Source organism: Lemur catta, chromosome 3 (assembly GCF_020740605.2).
Source record: "Lemur catta isolate mLemCat1 chromosome 3, mLemCat1.pri, whole genome shotgun sequence".
NCBI classification, from domain to species: Eukaryota; Metazoa; Chordata; class Mammalia; order Primates; family Lemuridae; genus Lemur; species Lemur catta.
The window spans coordinates 9430089-9449448 of NC_059130.1; the positions used below are offsets into that span (position 1 = coordinate 9430089).

The 19360-nt window shown below is 40.7% G+C and overlaps 1 protein-coding gene across 12 annotated transcripts in view; it reads left to right on the top strand.

Annotated features, from left to right (window-relative positions):
* Window positions 1-17421, top strand: part of NTNG1 (netrin G1) — a 320109-nt gene extending 302688 nt beyond the window's left edge. For all 12 annotated transcript variants that reach the window (XM_045546662.1, XM_045546660.1, XM_045546669.1 and 9 more), the window contains one exon: window positions 15962-17421. In XM_045546662.1, the coding sequence (XP_045402618.1) occupies window positions 15962-16191 (230 nt within the window). In that variant the 3' untranslated portion in view covers window positions 16192-17421. The remainder of the gene's footprint in view (window positions 1-15961) is intronic.
* The last annotated feature ends 1939 nt before the right edge of the window (window positions 17422-19360 follow it).

The following is a 19360-nucleotide window of genomic DNA, read 5'->3' on the forward strand; positions in this document are numbered from 1 at the left end:
GAAATAGCAACCTTGCCCTCAATTCAATATCCTTTGAGTTGTGTGTTTCTTCCCCTCTATTTAACATAAACAAGGTCATCAGCTTTACACACTCAAAAACAACCTCTGTAACCCACCCTCTCCCTGCCTTGTGAATCTTTTTTTTTTTTTTTTTTTTTTTGCAATCTATAGATACACCACTTTGCTTTGTTTTGATAAAGCCAGGCCAGCCATAGCTTAGCCTTTAGACTAGAGCATTTAAACTTCGTAGGTAGATTTGACAAGCATGCAGTTTTATAATCAGTAATGTCATTAGCACAAAGGAATTGCCTGATTAAACAAGTCAGAGACCTGCCTGAAACATCCTAATAGGCTGGAGTGATGTTCAAAAGTTTTGACTAGTTAGGGGAACCTGGTGCACAAAGCAAGCCCCTCATGGAAATGAGTACCTGGGACATATATGAAGGGCCTCATGTGACAATGGCAAGAGCAGGAACTCAGGGAATACAGGGTGAATGGGAGCAAAGAACTTTAGATTAACCAGGAGCCCTGCATGGAACAACTAGTACAAAACAAACCCTGGAAGATAAAACCAGATGAAGTGATCCAAGCGGATCACCCAGCATACCAAGCAGCAACATATCCAGTGACAAGAAAAGTGTTTGTTCGTGCAGGGCCTTAGCTTTGCCCTCAGGATAAGTCTGAATGGTAATTTGGGGAGTGCAATAGGTGGAGGATCTGCCTCCCACCCTTCTGCACTTTTTATGGGGAGTATACGAGATTCATTCATCGTTCTGATCCTTGGGGTAAAATAGCCTACATAGAAGCTAAATCCCCTGGGCATGGTGGCTCATGCCTATAATCTTAGCACTTAGGGAGGCCAAGGCAGGAGGATCACTTGAGCCCAGCAGTTCAAGACCAGCCTGAGAAACATATCGAGACACTGTCTTTACATTAAAAAATTAGGCATGGTGGTGCACACCTGTAGTCCCAGCTACTCAGGAGGCTGAGGCAGGAGGATCAGTGGAGCCCAGGAGTTTGAGGTTGCAGTGAGCTATGATGATGCCACGGCACTCTAGCCCAGACATCAGAGTGAGACCCTGTCTCAAAATAAATAAATAAATAAAGGAGAAGAAGAAGAAGGAGAAGAAGCTAAATCCAAGATACAGTGTTAGTTTAAGACCCTGAAGATTTTAAATTTTAAAAGTGATCCCTATCCCCAAACAAACAGAGCTGGAAACACCCACTGGGAAGGTGGGTGTAAACCTACCCCCTTGGTAGGTTTATGGAGCATTTCTTTCCCAGTCAGGCCAACCCCATATTTCCCCTCCTTCCCTGTCCTCTTTGCCTGTCTCTCCACTGCTCGCCTCACCACAACACAAGAAACAGAAGCAAAAGGTTTTAAATACTGCCAGAGAAGGGACTTTTCTGAAACCGCTACTTAGAGGCAGTAATGAAAACTCAGATTATTTCCCATTTATTCTCAGAAATGATTGAATTCTTCCATGAGCTTAGAAATGTAGAAGCTGCTTGAAAAATCATCACTGGAAAAGAAATCATTGAGAATCTCCCTGTTATGTGACAGAAAAAAAAAATGCTTAGGATTCAAAGATAAAAGAAATGCATGAGGATACAAAGGTAAAAGAGGGGTCGACTACCCTCAAGGAATCATGCTGACAGGTGGCCCACGTTGTGCCAAGCTCTGTGCTGCTCAGGGTGGACGACGAGAAGAGGTGCAAGACAATGGCCTGCCCTCAGAGCACCTGTGTTTTAGTTGAGAAGACAAGAAATGCACATGAAAAAGGAGTTTTATGTTGTAGGTTTTGAAGAGTCAAATCAAGCTTCCCATTTACTGAAGGACTTTCTGCCAGGCATTGTTCTAATCGAGTTATATGTATTAACTCATTTGATCTGTGTAACCATACTATGAAGTGGCTATCAGGTATTAAACTATCTCTGATGAATGAAACAAAGATGAGTTGCATGATTCCCACAAGATCACCCCGCTAGCATTTGGTGGAACCAAGATTTAAATACAGGCTGTTCAAATTCTATCTGCATTTTTATCTACGTCTGTGTCTGGATCCAGATCATCTGCCATAAGGCTTCAAAGGCAGGTCAGCATCTGAAGGCTGAAACAGAGAAATAAATCTTCATGGTGGGGGTTCTCCATGAGCAGGACCTTAAAGGATGGGTGGAGAGTTTAGGGAAGGAGAGATCAGAAGCAAAGACACGACTCAGGGGCAAGCATGTGGCAGTCCAGGGACAGGAAGGCAGCATGGATGGTGCTTTGGGATCAGAGAGACCTCAGTTCTAGTCCTGCCTCTGCTGCTCAGCAGCTGGCAGGGCTTGAGTAAGATCCACGGGTCTCCCATAAAATGAAAATAATCATAATAATACCTATCCACTGGATTATTGGAAATATTCAGTGATATAAGTCAAATTTTCTGGCCTTTTAATTATAACTTGTTAATTTTAATTGCACATGTGTGTGTGCGCGTGCACGCACACAAGTGGATATATTAGCCAGGAATAGAAAGTTTATGTTGTGCATAAAAGCACATGTGGAGAGAGTCTAATCACTTTGTGGGAGATTCTAACAACAGTGTTTTCCCATTAGCAGTGGGGAGCCATAGAAGGTTATAAGTGACAGCATGAGTGAGAAGTATTGTGGAAACACTCTGTGAGGAAACTCAATCTGGCTATAGCATTTCTGTGTAATTTAATTTAGGGGAGGTAGAGGAGACACAGTTGGGATGCTATTTTAGAAGTAGAAAGGACACAATGGATATGGAATATGTGATCTTTTTCTATAAAATTCATTTACTCAAAAATACTCATATTCATTGAGTACAGTCTGTTACCAAGCCCTGTTCTAGGCATTGCATATATAGCAACGAACAAAACAGTCAAAATCCTTATCTTCATGGAGCTTTTATTCTAGAATAACTCCTTAGTCATATAAAAGCACATATATTCAAAAAATGGAATAAGAAATGTCGAGGAAAGTGAAATGTATTAAGACAAGATATTTTAAAAGCATGTCATGTGATTACCCTTTAAGGAGTCCACCCAAATCTTATTCATCACCGCTTAATCTAACCTGGGCGTGTCTTAGTCTGCTTCAAAGAGAAGCTCTAACATCTTTTCACTGTGTTTTAAATAATGTGCACGGCCTCCCAATTGCATCCAAACCAATTCATAAATTTTTTTCTTTCTGCTGCCGGATCTGAAAGTCCCCGAAGGCACAGCGTCCACACATTTCTTGCCAGACTGATTTTGGTCTAAGAAGCTCTCATCTCTCCTGAGACAAAACAACCTTGCTCTTCTCAGGAAAGCTGTAAAATGCCCTTCTGCATGTCTGCAATGACTTTATTTCCCCCTGTTCAGGGCACCCACCAGGTGAATTTGTTCTTACGCAAACCCTTTTTTCTTTACTGGTTAACAACGGGTTCCTTTGGATATTAGGAAAGGACTCTGAGTCCCTCCTCCTTCTGCCTCATGTTTAAAGTTTAGTGTTATAAAAGTTGTGTTGCACAGAATTACTTGACATTACTCATGAGCTTGTCTAAAATCCGTGTCTTTACCTAAACTTTTTCTTAAATAAGGGCTTTTGTTTTTCTCATCATTAAAGAAAATGAACAAACAGATCCTCTTTTCAACAGGTAAGCAGTTGTGATTTTTTTTTTCATCTAAGGAATTGTAAGAGTGAAAGATGATCTTTTTTTCAAATTGACAAGTATTTGTTAAGCTAGAAATTACTAATGATAAAAATGAACTAGAAGACACAGGGGCATAGACTATGTGAAGTTTCATTATCTAATACATGAACCTGTATTAACTAACACCATTTCTGTGACTCTGACCGTCTGCCTTCACCGTGGGACTTTGAGCAGTGCCCGGCACTTCCAAGTCACTTAATAATAATTATTGGGTTGAATGATCTCGCATGTTCACAGCAGCCCTGTGAAATGGCCTCTTTTACAGATGAAGAAATAGAGGTTCAGAAATTCAGAAATTCAGAAATTCAGAGCCACAAGTGGTGATGTCACTATTTAAACCCATATTTTTAAACACCATCCCAGTAAACAATTATGTACTAAATTTTGTGGTTCAAATTTTGAGTGCCTGGAGAATTTGTAAATGAGAAACGACAATGTGAGTTGCAATAATCAGCATCAACTTTATTGAAAATGTATGCTTATGATTTGTCTATAATTGTAACTTCTTTGTCCTTTCTTAACCTGGCTAACATATTTTAGAAAATTTAAATGTTTGGTTCCCGGTACAGTAGCAAATACATTTTTAAATATTAGCGGTCATTTTTCCTTGGAGCCAGGCATCCCTAAATGACTCCTGTCATCATTTTGTACATTCTCGTGATTCCATAATGTTGTTTTCCTCACCTTGAATTTATTGACACCAATTCGTTTTGCCTTGACATTGGCATTAACAGGGAAATGGCTTTGTTTCATCCTGACATTATAAAATCACCTCCCAAGACTTGGTTTGACATTGTCAGGAGGTGGCTGTGGTGACAGCAAGGCCACAGCAGACAAGAGTGAATTGCAGTGATTCCCAGGAAAAAAAAAAATCATTAAGAAAAGTTACTGCCGTGTGATTTCAGTAGCTATTTTTCATACTTAAATATCCCTGCTGTTTAAAAATCCTAAGAGGGCTTAGACCATATTTAGAACACTCCTGCCAAGTATATATAGGAAAAATTAAGTCTCTAAGGAGACATTTGGCTATAACTTGACAAACAGGAACCTCAAATTATATTTCAGCTTTACAAAGTACTCAAAGCCATTGAAATTCTGTCCTTAAAAAAAAAAAACCATGCATTTGAATTAATGACACAATTATCTCCTTTCAGCCACAGATACTTGCATTTCTTAATACCAGATATCAAAGGCCTGTAGTATTTCTCTACCTCCTAGCCAGAATGGGGGATGTTTTACAAATTTGTCTTAAGCACTGTATGGGGCTGGGTGGATTGCCTTTCATAATTCCCACATCGTTTCAAAGAACACCAAATCTTCTTACTTGTGTTCTTCTGTGTCTCCGTAATGGTCTCTCACCTCCACTGCACTCCCACATAGAACTGCTCTATCTGGATTGTCCTTTAGCCAGTGGTCCAAAGTGAACTAATCGCCTCCTCAATTGAAAAAAAAAAAAGTTGCTAAGATCCATCAGGGCTTCAGGACCATATCTTTTTCACCTTTATATTACTCACAGTGCCCAGACCATAATGCATTTGCTTAAAGAAAAATAAAGGGAATGCTTCTGATCTCTTATTTCAAAACACTGGCCGTCCTTGCTGCATCTCCTCACCTCTCTGCCCCTTACTTAGGTATGTTTGATATCACTGAAGGAAGAAACCTTAACACAAGTCACCATTCTCCTCCTGTTAAGTTTTTCCATTATAAAATCCTGTATGGGACCTTCTGACAAATCGTGGTTTTCAACATGAGCTGGAGTGTCAAAGCTGCTCAGTAATTTTTCCATGTGTTCCTAGTCAGCTTGCTCTTCCATTGCCTACCAAATATTTCACCCTTCCCTTCAAGACCTACCTTACCTCTGCCTCCTCATGCTCAGCAGATAGCTTTACCTCCTACTTCCCAGAAACTATTAATAAAAATTAAGCCATTAAGGAAAAGTTCCTTCCACTTCCCGCTCTCCAGCCTATAAACTTTGTATCCATCTGTATGTATCTCCACCTACTTTCCTATGTAGCCAGCCAGCTAGCTACTAATAATAGATATATATCCACTATTTAGAAAGAGGCAGAGAACAAAAGACAGATTTTATTTACTTGTTTAACACATATTTGCTGAGCATCTATTCAGTGCCAGAGATCCTGGTCACATTTTGGTATAATTTATTCCAGTCTTTTTGCCCAGGTTTATATTATTATATAGGTCTATGTGGAGGTACATGTCTGTACTTATGGAGATCATACTGGATAAACATTTTGCATCTGCTTTTCCTCCTGACATAATGTCATGTACTTTGAAACAATGCTTTTTACCCTGATGTGTGTTGACATCGTATGTGACTATGCCTCCCCATGAACGCCATCTTTCACCTTGAGCTAAGAGTAGAGGTCATACTTTTTATTAAACTAGACAAGTGCATTTTCTGATACCTGATGAGAAACTCTGTGATTTCTCAGCACCATTTTTATGAGCACCTTGCCTGTATCTGTGTCTGAAGGTGTTGACCTAAATAGGATTTCAATACATCATTAATGATCGCTTTGGGAAAGGTGCCCAGCCTTCAGCTTGTAGGATTCTTAGTGAATTAATTCTTTCTCAACACCAGCAAAGGCTTTTTTTTTTTTTCAGGTTGCAAAAGCCAAAAATTTTAGGGGTGTCTCTTGCTCCTGTGTTAGTCACCTGTCACCTCCTTCACACCAGCTGGGATATTGCAGACTGTAGATACGGCCTCTTTTGAGATGGATGGGGCTTTGGAATGACGCTTTAAGCAGTTTTTTCTTTGGGTGGAAAAGAGAAAGTATCAATCCCATAATAGGGGCTTTGGTACTAGATGAATAAGAATAGAATGGCTGCTCCCTGAGGTCAGATTACAGAGACGTTGCACTTGATTACCTACGTGTGACTGACCGCCCGCCCGACAGCTCCCACACTGATCCCTACAGTCCCTTCAGCTCTGCTCTTTGGCCTCACTGTGCTGAAACCAGGTAGTCTGGATGCTGTCACACGGGGTCATGCCACCAGTGCCACTGTCCCCAGATGAGTACAGACAGACAGGAGTTTAAGTCGAGAGCAGGAAGGTAAGGGTGTTTCCATACGATAGTCCCCAGGTTTCAGTCTATCGTTTGCATCTGTACCTGCCTCCCCCCACCTTCAACACTGCAAAGGGCAAAAGACGGCTATGGAGCCGTGGGAGGAGGTGGATGGTCTCCAGCTCAGCCCTCCCTGCTACTCTGGAAACACACATTATTTGTATACTCTGATTGATATAAGAGAATGCACATCGAATGAGAATATGAAAGTCGCCTTTGAGAAAATGGGCACTACCACTCCAAGCTGACCTTGCAAGGCTTTGTGGAGTACACAGCAGATGAATACAAATATACGGGAACTGTTTTGACCCCGTGCGCGTTCAAGATTCATATCTGCAGAAGATGCACAGGTGCTGTCTTTGAGGAAGGGCATTCACTTCCTTTTTCACTTCAAGTACCTTGAATTGGATAGGTAGTGATGAATTCATTATTCTAGCAGAGATTGGAATTAGCGCCTCACTCTTCCACCCTGAGCTTCTAGCACTGGAGGGATTGAGGAAGAAATGGAACTTTAACAAATATACTTAGGTCGTGTTCTGTATTTTTTGAGAGCACCTCCACATAATTCATCTTGAGGCTCCCAACAACTGTGAGGTGGGTAAATAGGACAAATGTTATTATCACTGCTTTAGAAGTGAGGAAAGAGAGGCACAAAGAGGTTAAGTGATTTCCCCAAGTTCACCCAGCCCATTAACCACAAAGATGGGGACTTGAATCACAAGATCTGCACCTAATTCTCTTCCTACCACCTCATACTTTTAGTGCACATGAAGGGAAAAATTGTCCTTGTTCCATGGGGCACCAGATAAGACAGTCAGGCAAAACAGATCAAAAAGAAACAGTCAATCAAGTCACCACCAAGGACTCAATATTACAGAAGGCCAACAGTCATTGCATATTTGTTCAAAAAGAGGACATATTCTTAACTTTTTGCCTTTAAAATGATACAGTTTCCATTAAAAATATTCATGCAAATCATAAAACTCGAAAGAACTTTAGAAATACCAACTTCCAACCCTTCCCCTAACTTAACAGCTGTCATCGGAATACAAGGCCCCCTCCCGCCACCCTGTGCAGCTCCATTGTCCATCTGGCTCGTCACAATAGCCCCCCATCTAGAGCCTGGTTGGATGATGGAGGGATGCATGGACAGATGTTGCTACGTGGTTTCATGATGTGTCCAAGGCCTTGACAGCAAATGGACTCAGGTTTTCTGACTCTTAGCCAATGTTTTTTTTCTCTACAGCATACCACCTCTCATGGCCAGACTGTAAATGAGGGGAAATGGGGAGAAAGTAGTTAGCATACCTAGAACTTCCAGAAAAAAAAAAAAAAGGTCATTAGATAACGGTCTATAAAGTTTCTTCCATACCCCAGGAGCTAACCTGTGGCTTCAGTTTTATATCTCCCATCTCACAACTTGGTAAAATAGCTGCAAAGGCTGCATAAATGGGTCATTATCAGAGCTCTTCAGCTCCCTGCCACAAACTCTGAAATGCCTAAATCAGACCTGAATAGAGCACACATACCTTTGTTATTAGCCTGTTTGGTGGAGGTTATTCACTCTTTGACGTTTCTTTGAAAAGGACAGGCACAATTTGGAACATCTTTCCCGCAGCACTCCTGGGCTTGTCTCAGAGGGTGAAGGCAGAGGTCACTTTATTAATACAACCATCAAGGAAAACTACCATGGCAACGTATTGCATTGATTCCTTGAAGTGCAGGAGACAAAGCCAAAAAGAGAAACTTTCAAGTCTATAAATACAGACCAAGCATTGCTCAAGCATAGCAGCTCACTGACAGGACGAACCGAAATGTATAGCTTTGAACAAAACCCAAACAGAGAAAAGAAAACTTTCCTTTGGTAATGTAATGGATCATCGTGACCATATAGGAATAAGTGACCCTTTAGTTCACAAAAGAAAAAAAGAGAATAGCCCAAGTAGCAACACTTAAGTTCTGGCTGGTGCCCTCTTTGAACACAATGGATCCAACTCTAGGTTCATTTCTCCCTACGTTCCAGAAAGGACTAATAGAGGGAAAAGGAATCAAGGTCTCATAATTCACGTTTTGACAATAGATTGCAGTTTGAGAAGAAGAAATGTGTGTGACAATTGAGAAACCCACCAAAAAAAAATTAAAGAATTGAATAATTTAGCTATGTCCTTGTGACTCTCTTTGTCCAAGGTGCAAGAAAAATAGAGGAGAAAGAGGAAGCAATGCTGCTCGACCCTGTTTTTTCACTGTGGAAATGCTAAGTGTTTGTATAAACTCATAGTCATTGTGAGAGCTTATTTTTCTACTATTGTGGCTTGCTTACTGAAGCTGTGATCAGAAATATTATAACACCTTGCTGACTTCAGCCTTTCCACCAGGATTCCACACTTTATCTTTTGGCCACATAACTCTGTTTAAGTCTAACATTAATACTATAACCTCATCTGACAAACTCCACAGATTATCTTGGTCACCCCATTTGAAAGCATTCCGAATATCAAAACATCAGGGGATTAAATGGTGTGATATTGGACACATCATAAATGAATTATTTTTATCAGTAGTAAAAGGAATCCTTTAGAATATAATCAGGCTATTACCAAAGCAGTATCAGCTTTTTCCTATATCTAAGGATCATATTTTATCATAACAAAAAGAATTGTGTCTAGCAAATAACTATTTGCATCCAGTACTGGATCAAGTGTTACATAAGGGATTTAAAAATAAATCTTCCTGTTTACTGAGATAGGGCACTCCTAGGCCGTCAATAGCAATAAAGAGAGAGTTAGGATAGGCTTAAAATAAATACATGCATAGACTACATTTAGAGTTTTCAGTTTGAGACAAACCCACGGAGAAGAGCACCAAGTAAAGGGAGTGACAACTGAAAGATGTGTGTTGGGTAGAAGTCACCACTTGGATCTTTAATCTGCAACTACGCTCAGGATGAAATAAAGATAATGCCATGATTGTAAATGGGTGTTTATCCTCATGTCTGTTCTGTCAACTGGTGGTGGATGCCCAGGACCTTGTGTTGAGAAGGATCATGAAGTTCGGTGCAAGATAGTGCCATGATTAAGTAGCTGTATTCCTGTTTTAGCCCATTTCGTGCTACTATAACAGAATGCCACAGACTGGGTAATTAATAATGAATGATAATTTATTGACTCATAGTTCTGGAGGCTGGAAGCCCAAGATCTAGGGGCTGGCATCTTGAAAGGGCCTTCTTGCTGCATCATAACACGGTGGAAGGCATCACACAGTGGAAGGGCAGAGAGAGAGAGAGACAGAGACAGACACAGGGAGAGACAGAGAGAGAGATGCCAAGAGGGAGTGAACCCATTCACATGAAAACAAAACCATTCCATGATAATGGCATTATATTCATGAGAGAAAAGCCCTCATGACCTAAACAACTCTTCAATGTCCCACTTCTTAATACAGTTACAATGACAACTAAATTTCAACGTGAGTTTTGGGAAGTACACACATTCAAACCACAGCAGCCTCCTACATACAGAACATGACAATATGGATGCCAACATACTTGCCATTTCCAGCCCGGACCTTTGACATTTCTGGTTATACTTTCCTCATGAGCCCTGCTAGAATGTACTAGGACTCTAGAAGATTTAACATTTGATGCTATCAACAAAGACCTCTGCCTAGTCACAGCCTGGTATAACAGCAGAGCAATTAGTGGACACAATTGAAAATCTACTGAGCATCTACGGAAGAGTCATTTCATGACTCTCTGGTAAGTGGAGAACTCAGCCATGTCTCAAGGAGCACAGAATGTGACACTGTACAACACCATGTATGACATTTCTCCTGACTGTTCTTTTCTAGGTAAAGAGCAATAATCTGTAAATCAGAAGTCCTAGATTCTAGTTCTAGGTCTACCCTAAATCACTTTCAGTTTCCTCATCTCAAGCTTATCTAGATGGTTTCTAAAGTTTTCTGCAAGCTCTGATTTAACTGTTTCTGTGAGAGCAAAGAAGAACTAATGACATGACAAGGATGTCTTTGGTTCCTCTTATTTTTTTCATTGTAAGCAGTACTAAGGGTCTGGCTTAGATCCCAATCTCCTGCATTTACTCCCCCAAGAAGATAATCAAGCCTCACTTATAGTTCCACTTCAAGTACTTATATTCACTTCTAATTCCCATGGCTCACTGTCTCTCTGATCTAGAAATGTCAAGGCTTCTTCATTCTCTTTTCCCCAGTGTACATGGGGGACAACTGCTCATCTTCATAGCTATGGCTGACACCCTGATCCAGGCCTTCATCATTTTACCTTTAACATTAATAGAGGAGTAATTCTTTGTTGCGGGGCACATTGCAGGATGTTAGCAGCATCCCTGGCCTCCACCCACTAGGGGCCAGTAGCATGCCCTCTCTGCCCAGTTGTGACAACCAAAACACATCTCCAGACATTGTCAGATATCCCATGGGAGGCAAATCATCCAATGCTGAGAACCACTACTTTAGACTGGCATCCAAAGACCTCCATTAAATGTTAATTCCTCGAAATTTTTCAATCCTTTTAAAAATTATTCCCAAATCCCTTATGTTAGATTCAATCAAGAACATGCAATGTTTATTTTGCATGTTTTCCTTGCCCAAGTCAAAGTGCCCTTCTTCTCATACTCTTCCAGTCTGTCTGTTTATTCCTAGATACAGTCATACACAGCAGGAAAACTTCTATGATTTATTTCATACCCTCATATTATCACTGCGTTTTGTTGACATCTTTTCTTCTCAGCATCCTTCATAGTCTTTCCTTCTCTTCTTATGGCTGATATTCTTCGGTGTTCTGTCTGCAGTCCTCATTTTACTTGTCCTGCATTCTCCCAAGATGAGGTCTTCTAATCCTTTTGCCTCATCTTTTGTAACAATGACCATCATCATCCCTGCTCCAAATCTGTATCTCCAGGATGACCCATCTCCTGAACCATTAAGTAGTTTTTCCAGCTAAGAGCAAAACACCGACAAAAAGAAACTATAGACCCTTGAAGTCAATATGTCCAAAACAAATTTATTTTCTCCCCTGACCAAACTCTTCCTCCTATCTTCTTTTCTCAGTAAATTTATTTATGATGCATCCAATACCCTAAACAGGAACTTTAGAATCTCTTTTACCCATTCATACAACCTGTCTCCAAATCTGCTCCTTCCTTCCTCCTCATTGTTCTTACCCAGCCCAAGCCCATTTTGTTGAAGTTTCTGGTCTCCTTGCCTTTAGTGTATACTTTTTCCAGCCTTACCTTTGTTTTCTCTTTAAAACACCACCCTGTTCATAAACGTTTGTCAGCGTCCCACTGCCTATTATCTAAACTCCACGGTGTGTCACGGGGAACCTTCACAACCAGACTACACCTGCCTTCCCAGTCTCTGCACGTGTATCCTCTGCACGTCCAACATTTCAGCCACACCAGTCCATTCATCATTCACTAACATTCTGCATGTGTCTATCAGTCAGTCTCCAGTCAGAAAACTAAAGCCATGCTAGGTATTTCAACAGGGATAATTTATTAAAGGAAATGGCTAAACAGGTGTTTGAGAATTTAAAAATGAGAACAAGACACTGAGGTATTAATAACTCAGAGATAGTTTACTATGTAATCAGAACGCAGCTATCACTCTGGGGCTGAGGGATTACAGGAAAGACGATGGAGTTGTCAGAAACTAAAAGTTTGGATGAGAGATCCCACAGACCTGGGACCTGCATCTCTGAGGAAGGCTAACACCTCGCTACTGTTAGTATAATACCTCTGACATGCTGAACAGAGGCTCAGATCTCTAGGGAAGGGAGGCTCCCAGGCTGGCACAGGAACTTCTAAGGGTGAGGTGAAGCTGGTTCTGAATAAAGCTGAGCACTGCAACCAAATGCTGATGTCAGGCTGAAGTGCCATTACTGAAGCTATAATGTTAGGAAGAGCCATCAAACGAGATGACTGAAACACCATCTCCATTCCTCTTACCTTCTTTGCTCCCTCTAGTGCCCCCTGTTGGTAGAATCCAGCAGACAACTTGCAGGGTTCTGGCCTCAACATCTGAAGGGTGGATATAGAGTTGAGAAACAACTGGTTAATAACCAACACAGCGCACTCCTTGCCTTTCTTCATACAGTTTCCCTGTTTATAATGTTCTTTCTACCAATATCTTCCTGATGCATGCCTTTATTCAAATACAATTTCTTTTCTATAATCTTCCCTAATCTTCCCAAAAGTAATTATTTACACCATCATTTGAGTTCCCCTACCAGTTTGCAAATGATTCCTTTATAGTCTTTTTATATTGTATCATAATGTGTGTTTGTTTATTTTCTGCCAAACCGTGAACTCCTTTAGGGCAGTTAGAGTTACGACCATAAAATCTAGCAGGGTGCCTGGCATGAAACAGATGTTGGTTGAGCTGGATGTAATTGATAAGGGCATTTTAATGAAATTAATATTAGATCATTTCTTATAGATATGCTATCTTCCCAAGCAGATTTGAACTTCATAAGAGCAAGATCATGCTTTATATTTCTCTTATTTTCTTCGTGGTGTTTAGTACAAGGTTTTAGATGCTGAAGAAGAGCTCAATGATATTTGTTAGCCACCTAGTTTGTTCAATAACCACCACAGTGTTGGTTCAAAACAACATCAAGATGGAGCATGAGTTTGTGAATAGAAGGTAAGATCTATAATTAGGTTTAGATGTGCTTCTAGAATGTGATTCCAACAGTTACAGAGCACTGTGCATATGGTAAAGTTCTATATTTGTTAGAGGAATAGCACAATCAAGAGACCAAATGTCATGTGCTTATAGTGAATTCTAGAGTAATGAAGTATATTTTCAGTTTCACTGTTTTCTATTTATCTCTTACAGAAAATATATTCCCCCCAATCCATGATATTATTAATCCTGGGCTACGTCTGTTCCTAGTATATTTATTAAATTCCTGACAACCATCAAAATCAACTAGTAATTATTTAAATGTAGGAAAGATATTGAATTTTAACTTAATCACCAGCTTCTTGAAAAAAAGAAACCTCTGTTCAACAACTGATTTACATTCAGGTCCTAGAAGAAGAAAAATAGCTTTTTTTTTTTTTTTAAAGGGGAGTGATATTTAATTAACTATTGATTTCTTCTCAATTATTCAAGGCAAGCAATTATCGATATTGATGGAACAGATATTTCCCTACCTCTAGTGCCCAAATGAAAGGAAATATCCCATTCAGCAATCTGCTTCCTGGAACAAGAAATGCTGAGAATCTTTAACTTTAAATGGAAACAGTTATTTGGATCTGTTTATTCCACGTTGCCCCAATTAAACAGATATTCCTTGAAGTGTAAGCAAAACAAAATCCTGAAAACCTATGTATGGCTTTCCAAATTAACTACAGCCAAAAAACGAGGGCTTTTGTCAGCTTTGACCGTGAGGCTAGCCACTCTACACTTGTGGACTTTGCTTTACAGTTACAGATCTTGACATTTTTAACCGTGACTCATAAAATACTATAATTTGGATCTAACATTCATGATTTCTAAGCCACCCAATGAGAGGTAGCTTATATAATCACTAGAACCTATGGAACACTGCCTTGTATATCAATATTTTGAGCCTGAAGGATTTAGTAGGCCTTAATAGTCACTCCTGACATTTACACATAGCAAATGTGGATGCATTTGAAAATTATACCAATACACTATGCAACTGCATTAGGGGTCACCCAGGAAATGTTGAAGAAGGTGGTAAAACAGCACCCTGTTTAGGGCACTCTGTTATTAACCCTGTGGGTATCCACCAGTATCTTTTCTCAGCTCATTTGCACACAGAGCATTAGCATGTTTGTGTGTAAGAAGTTTCTCTTGCAGGTGACATGACTACTGAACACGATTAATGGACAATGCAACATTCTCTATTGAGTTACTACTTGGAGGGTGTTTTTCTTTAATACTTTGCGCTTAATAGTAACATTAGGGGTGTGTATGAGTGTGTGTGTGTTTAATTCATGTGGCATCCCTGGGGAAATTTGACCATGACACTTTTTTAAAAATGAAAAATGTTATAATTTAAGAAAAGCTACTTTTTCTGCTCTGCCCCCCACCCCCATTCCAGAGTGGTTCTATATGTTAAGTGCTTAAGCAGCGTATGTTACTAGGAAGTGTTCTTGGCTCTTTTATTCTTTGTTGTTGTTTTAATTTCCCCGGGTTCTATTTAACATTCTGCTAAATCAGTGAAACCTTGATTATCTAAAAGAATAGGAGACATGGAATTAATGAGGATAGCCAGAATTTGGAAGAAATAAGAAATTATTAGAGGTGAAAGCTACGTGACAGGGGCCACGGATGAATTTTAGATTCTGGAATTGCTTGATTTATTCAAACTGATCCTATTAATTGATGGACATAATGCCATTTTGATAATCAGGGTTTCACCGTTGCATTTATTACTATTCCTGGAAATCAAGGTAACCTTGGGCTCTACTTCCCATATTTACAAGGTGATAAAAATCCTAATAGGCTGTCAGGGACAAATGTGACTGCTTTTCCTCACACTCCTCCCATGAAACAAGCTTTCTCTCTTGGCATCTGGCTGCTGCCTGCCTGGAGCATGCTACTTTTCCCACACCTCAGCCCCTCCATCCTCCCGCCTCCCTGTGGGCTCTGTCTTCATGCATGCAGCGGCTGGAATCAGGGGGAGGGGAGGGGGGGGAATGGCCCACTCCTTTTAGAAGTTCTTGTTCATTTTAGCAACACTGCTTTGCATTTTAAATACCATTCATCTGACTTCAAAGCTCTGCATTCTTGTATCAGGCACTTGTCCTTTAAAAACCCAGGAGGTCACAACAGGTCCCAGTTCCATGAAGCAAAGATACTGCCAGACCAAGAGTATTGCATTACTTTGTATTTGATAGCCTGAAATGGACAATGATAATATCCAAGATTGCAGCAAAAAAATGTATACGGAAAGGACTAATATGATTTAAAAAAAAAAGGGCAGCAAACTACATTTGTTTGGAAACTGGAGTCACAAGCTTCGTTTGTTGGGGGCGGGGAGGGGGGAGCACGAGATCGATAGAGATTTTTTTAAAGCTGAAAAACATGATGTACCAGATGAACTTAAATTGATTCTGCTTCTCCTCCCCGCGCCCACCCCCCGCCCTCCCCCTCATTCTGCAGCGAATGTCTGCGACAACGAGCTCCTGCACTGCCAGAACGGAGGGACGTGCCACAACAACGCGCGCTGCCTGTGCCCGGCCGCGTACACGGGCATCCTCTGCGAGAAGCTGCGGTGCGAGGAGGCGGGCAGCTGCGGCTCCGGCGCGGGCCAGGGCGCGGCCCCGCACGGCTGCCCCGCGCTGCTGCTGCTGCCCGCGCTGCTGGGGACAGCCAGCGCCCTGGGGCTCTAGGCTTCGCGTCCAGCCACCGGACAGGCCCGTGCCGTGGGGAAGCAAACACCACCCGAGCATTTGCAACTCACATAGGAAACACACACACACACACAGAGACAGCCCCACTCAAACAGTGTACAAACTAAGAAGGCCTAACCGAACTAAGCCATATTTATCAGCCGTGGACAGCACATCCGAGTCAAGACTGTTAATTTTCTGACTCCAGAGGAGTTGGCAGCTGTTGATATTATCACTGCAAATCACATGGCCAGCTGCAGAGCATATTGTGGACTGGAAAGGCTGTGACAGCCCCCCCCAAACAGGAAAGACAAAAAAAAAACAAACAAATCAACCAACCTAAAAACATTTGCTACTCTAAGTGGTGCACCCTCGTACCACTCTGCCCAGTGTGTGGACCAACCAAATAGCATTCTTTGCTGTCAGGTGCATTGTGGGCATAAGGAAACCCGTTACAAGCTGCCATATTGGCCTGCTTCAGCCCCTGAACCCCTTCCAACCTGTGCTTTAGTGAACGTTGCTCTGTAACCCTTGTTGGTTGAAAGATTTCTTTGTCTGATGTTAGTGATGCACATGTGTAACAGCCCCTCCAAAAGTGCAAGCCAGTCATACCCCTGTATATCTTAGCAGCACTGAGCCCTCCCAGTGCGAGCAACACACCCACTATACAAGAGTGGCTATAGGAAAAAAAGAAAGTGTATCTATCCTTTTGTATTCAAATGAAGTTATTTTTCTTGAAATACTGTAATATGTAGATTTTTTGTATTATTGCCAATTTGTGTTACCAGACAATCTGTTAATGTATCTAATTCAAATCAGCAAAGACTGACATTTTATTTTGTCCTCTTTTTGTTCTGTTTTGTTTCATTGTGCAGAGATTTCTCTGTAAGGGCAACGAACGTGCTGGCATCAAAGAATATCAGTTTACATATATAACAAGTGTAATAAGATTCCACCAAAGGACATTCTAAATGTTTTCTTGTTGCTTTAACACTGGAAGATTTAAAGAATAAAAATTCCTGCATAAACGATTTCAGGAATTTGTATTGCAATTTCTTAAGATGAAAGGAGCAGCCACCAAGCAGTTTCACACTCACTTTACTGATTTCGGTGTGGACTGAATACATTCAGCTGACGAATTTAGTACCCAGGAAGATGGATTGATGTTCACTAGCTTGGACAACTTCTGCAAAATATGAGACTATTTCTACTTGGGAAAAATTACAACAGGGAAAAAAAAAATCTAAGTGATTGCCAAGATTATGCCAAAGCCTGTTGGCAGAGTACTAAGAGACTTTTATTTTTAAGTCATGCTATTTTCACAGATTGATGGTGATCATGTGACTCTAGGGATGCTGATCTATGTATCTTTCCAAATACAGTGTTTACATGGAGTGTCATAAGAGGCAACCTGGGGAACCAGGAAAGTACCAGGGAAACTCAGTGATTAGCAATTTGACTTTGAATATATTCAGACTAAGTATTTATAGGAAATATCAAAATACACAGCAGCAAATAGACATAACTGCTGTTCCTGAGAATAAAGTTTGTTTTAAGTACTGCCCAAGGTGTAATAAATTCTTGTTTCTGCCTTTTATTAGGCCAATTACTGTGCAAGACAGCAAGGGGAGGCAGGTGGGGAAGAACCACCAGAAAGTTTCAAAGAGGCTAACACAGTGTGTATTTCATTCCCAGCACACTGTTGTCCTACAGGTTACAAATGTGTTTGCTGTGGCATCTCCTGGAATCAGAAACAATTATCAGCCCAAGCCAGAGTCTTAAAGACAATGAAGTTCTACATGACTTGGTAGAACAATAACCTATGATAGTATAGGTCGCAAGGCTAGTTCCAATTTGCATTCTTCACCCTGCTGCCACTCCTTGCTGAAACAGGGGAGGGGGGGCTGAAATGTCTCCTGATAAATAACCTGGGAAAAAGCTAGATGAGGGAACAGCATGTCTCATAGGTTTTGTTCCCAGAAAAGCCAATTCAAAGAAGGCAGTAAAAGGTAAACAGGTAATGCCTGTGCCGCCTGCCACCCCATGACTAAGTCTATTGAATGTTTGTTATTCAAACCAACAGTCTCTTTAGATGTGAGAAATAAGAAAAGATGGAAATAAATTAGAGCTTTGGCTTAGTGCCAGAGTGGCCAACCAGAAATTGGAGATTTACTCTGGAAGTATAAATAGAAAATTATTATGTTTCAGGCTCACCAAAGAATACACATGAAAATTCTGATAACATAGGGAGTTAGAGATGACTTATAATGAGGTGGATTTCTAATATTAAAATTGGAATTTAAGTTGTCTTATAGTTTATTAGCACAAACCAAAGGCAGCCCGTGTTATTTCTGGCATCGATGCACTTTATCGTTACCCACTCATGCCTTTGTCACAATGCTCAGGAATCAGACACTGCGCATTTCAATATGTGGGATCCCATAAGCTCATTCTAAAATTTAATGAAGGCCTGATCTAAATCAATTCATCTGCATTTTATCTTCATGAGGCTATAAGAATCTAAATTGATTAGGAATATCTTGCGTTCAGTGTATTTAGATATAGTTTTCTGAATTTCCTGAAGCGATGTGATCTGCTTTTAATAAAAATTCACTTTTAGGTATACAACAAATGGAAATGAAATGTTCTTTTCAATCTGGATTCTCAAGTTCTTCTAAAGGCCTATTCCTTTGAAGAAACACCGACTCAGTGGACTTTATTCATCTCCTGCTTTCCAGCCTCTGACAAAGCTGGTTTCATTGACAGTGTTATGGCCTCAGTACAGGATTGGGGTGAGAAGGGGGTACTCAGTTGTTCATGCATTTGAGGTCCTAATACTTGTTCTTTTTTCTGCTTGGCTATATCCCTAAAGGTGGTTAATATAATCTTGCATATGAGTTAATCTATCAACTTTTCCACAGCATAAAAGTATAATTCCTTCCATCAATGCTATTGATGAGCATAAAATTTCAAAAAATGGGACAAAGGTTCAGCTATCTAGAAAGTGTTGCTGCTTATAGGAAACTAGTGAACATGGCCTGCTGTGCTGTGGAAGGGATTTATTTCTGACCCTGTACACAGCCTAGAGGAAGAACGTCAGTCCAGCAAAGAGGGACTCTGACCCTCCTCCAGCTTTGTCTCAGATGCCAGGAACCTTGAGTTCCCTATT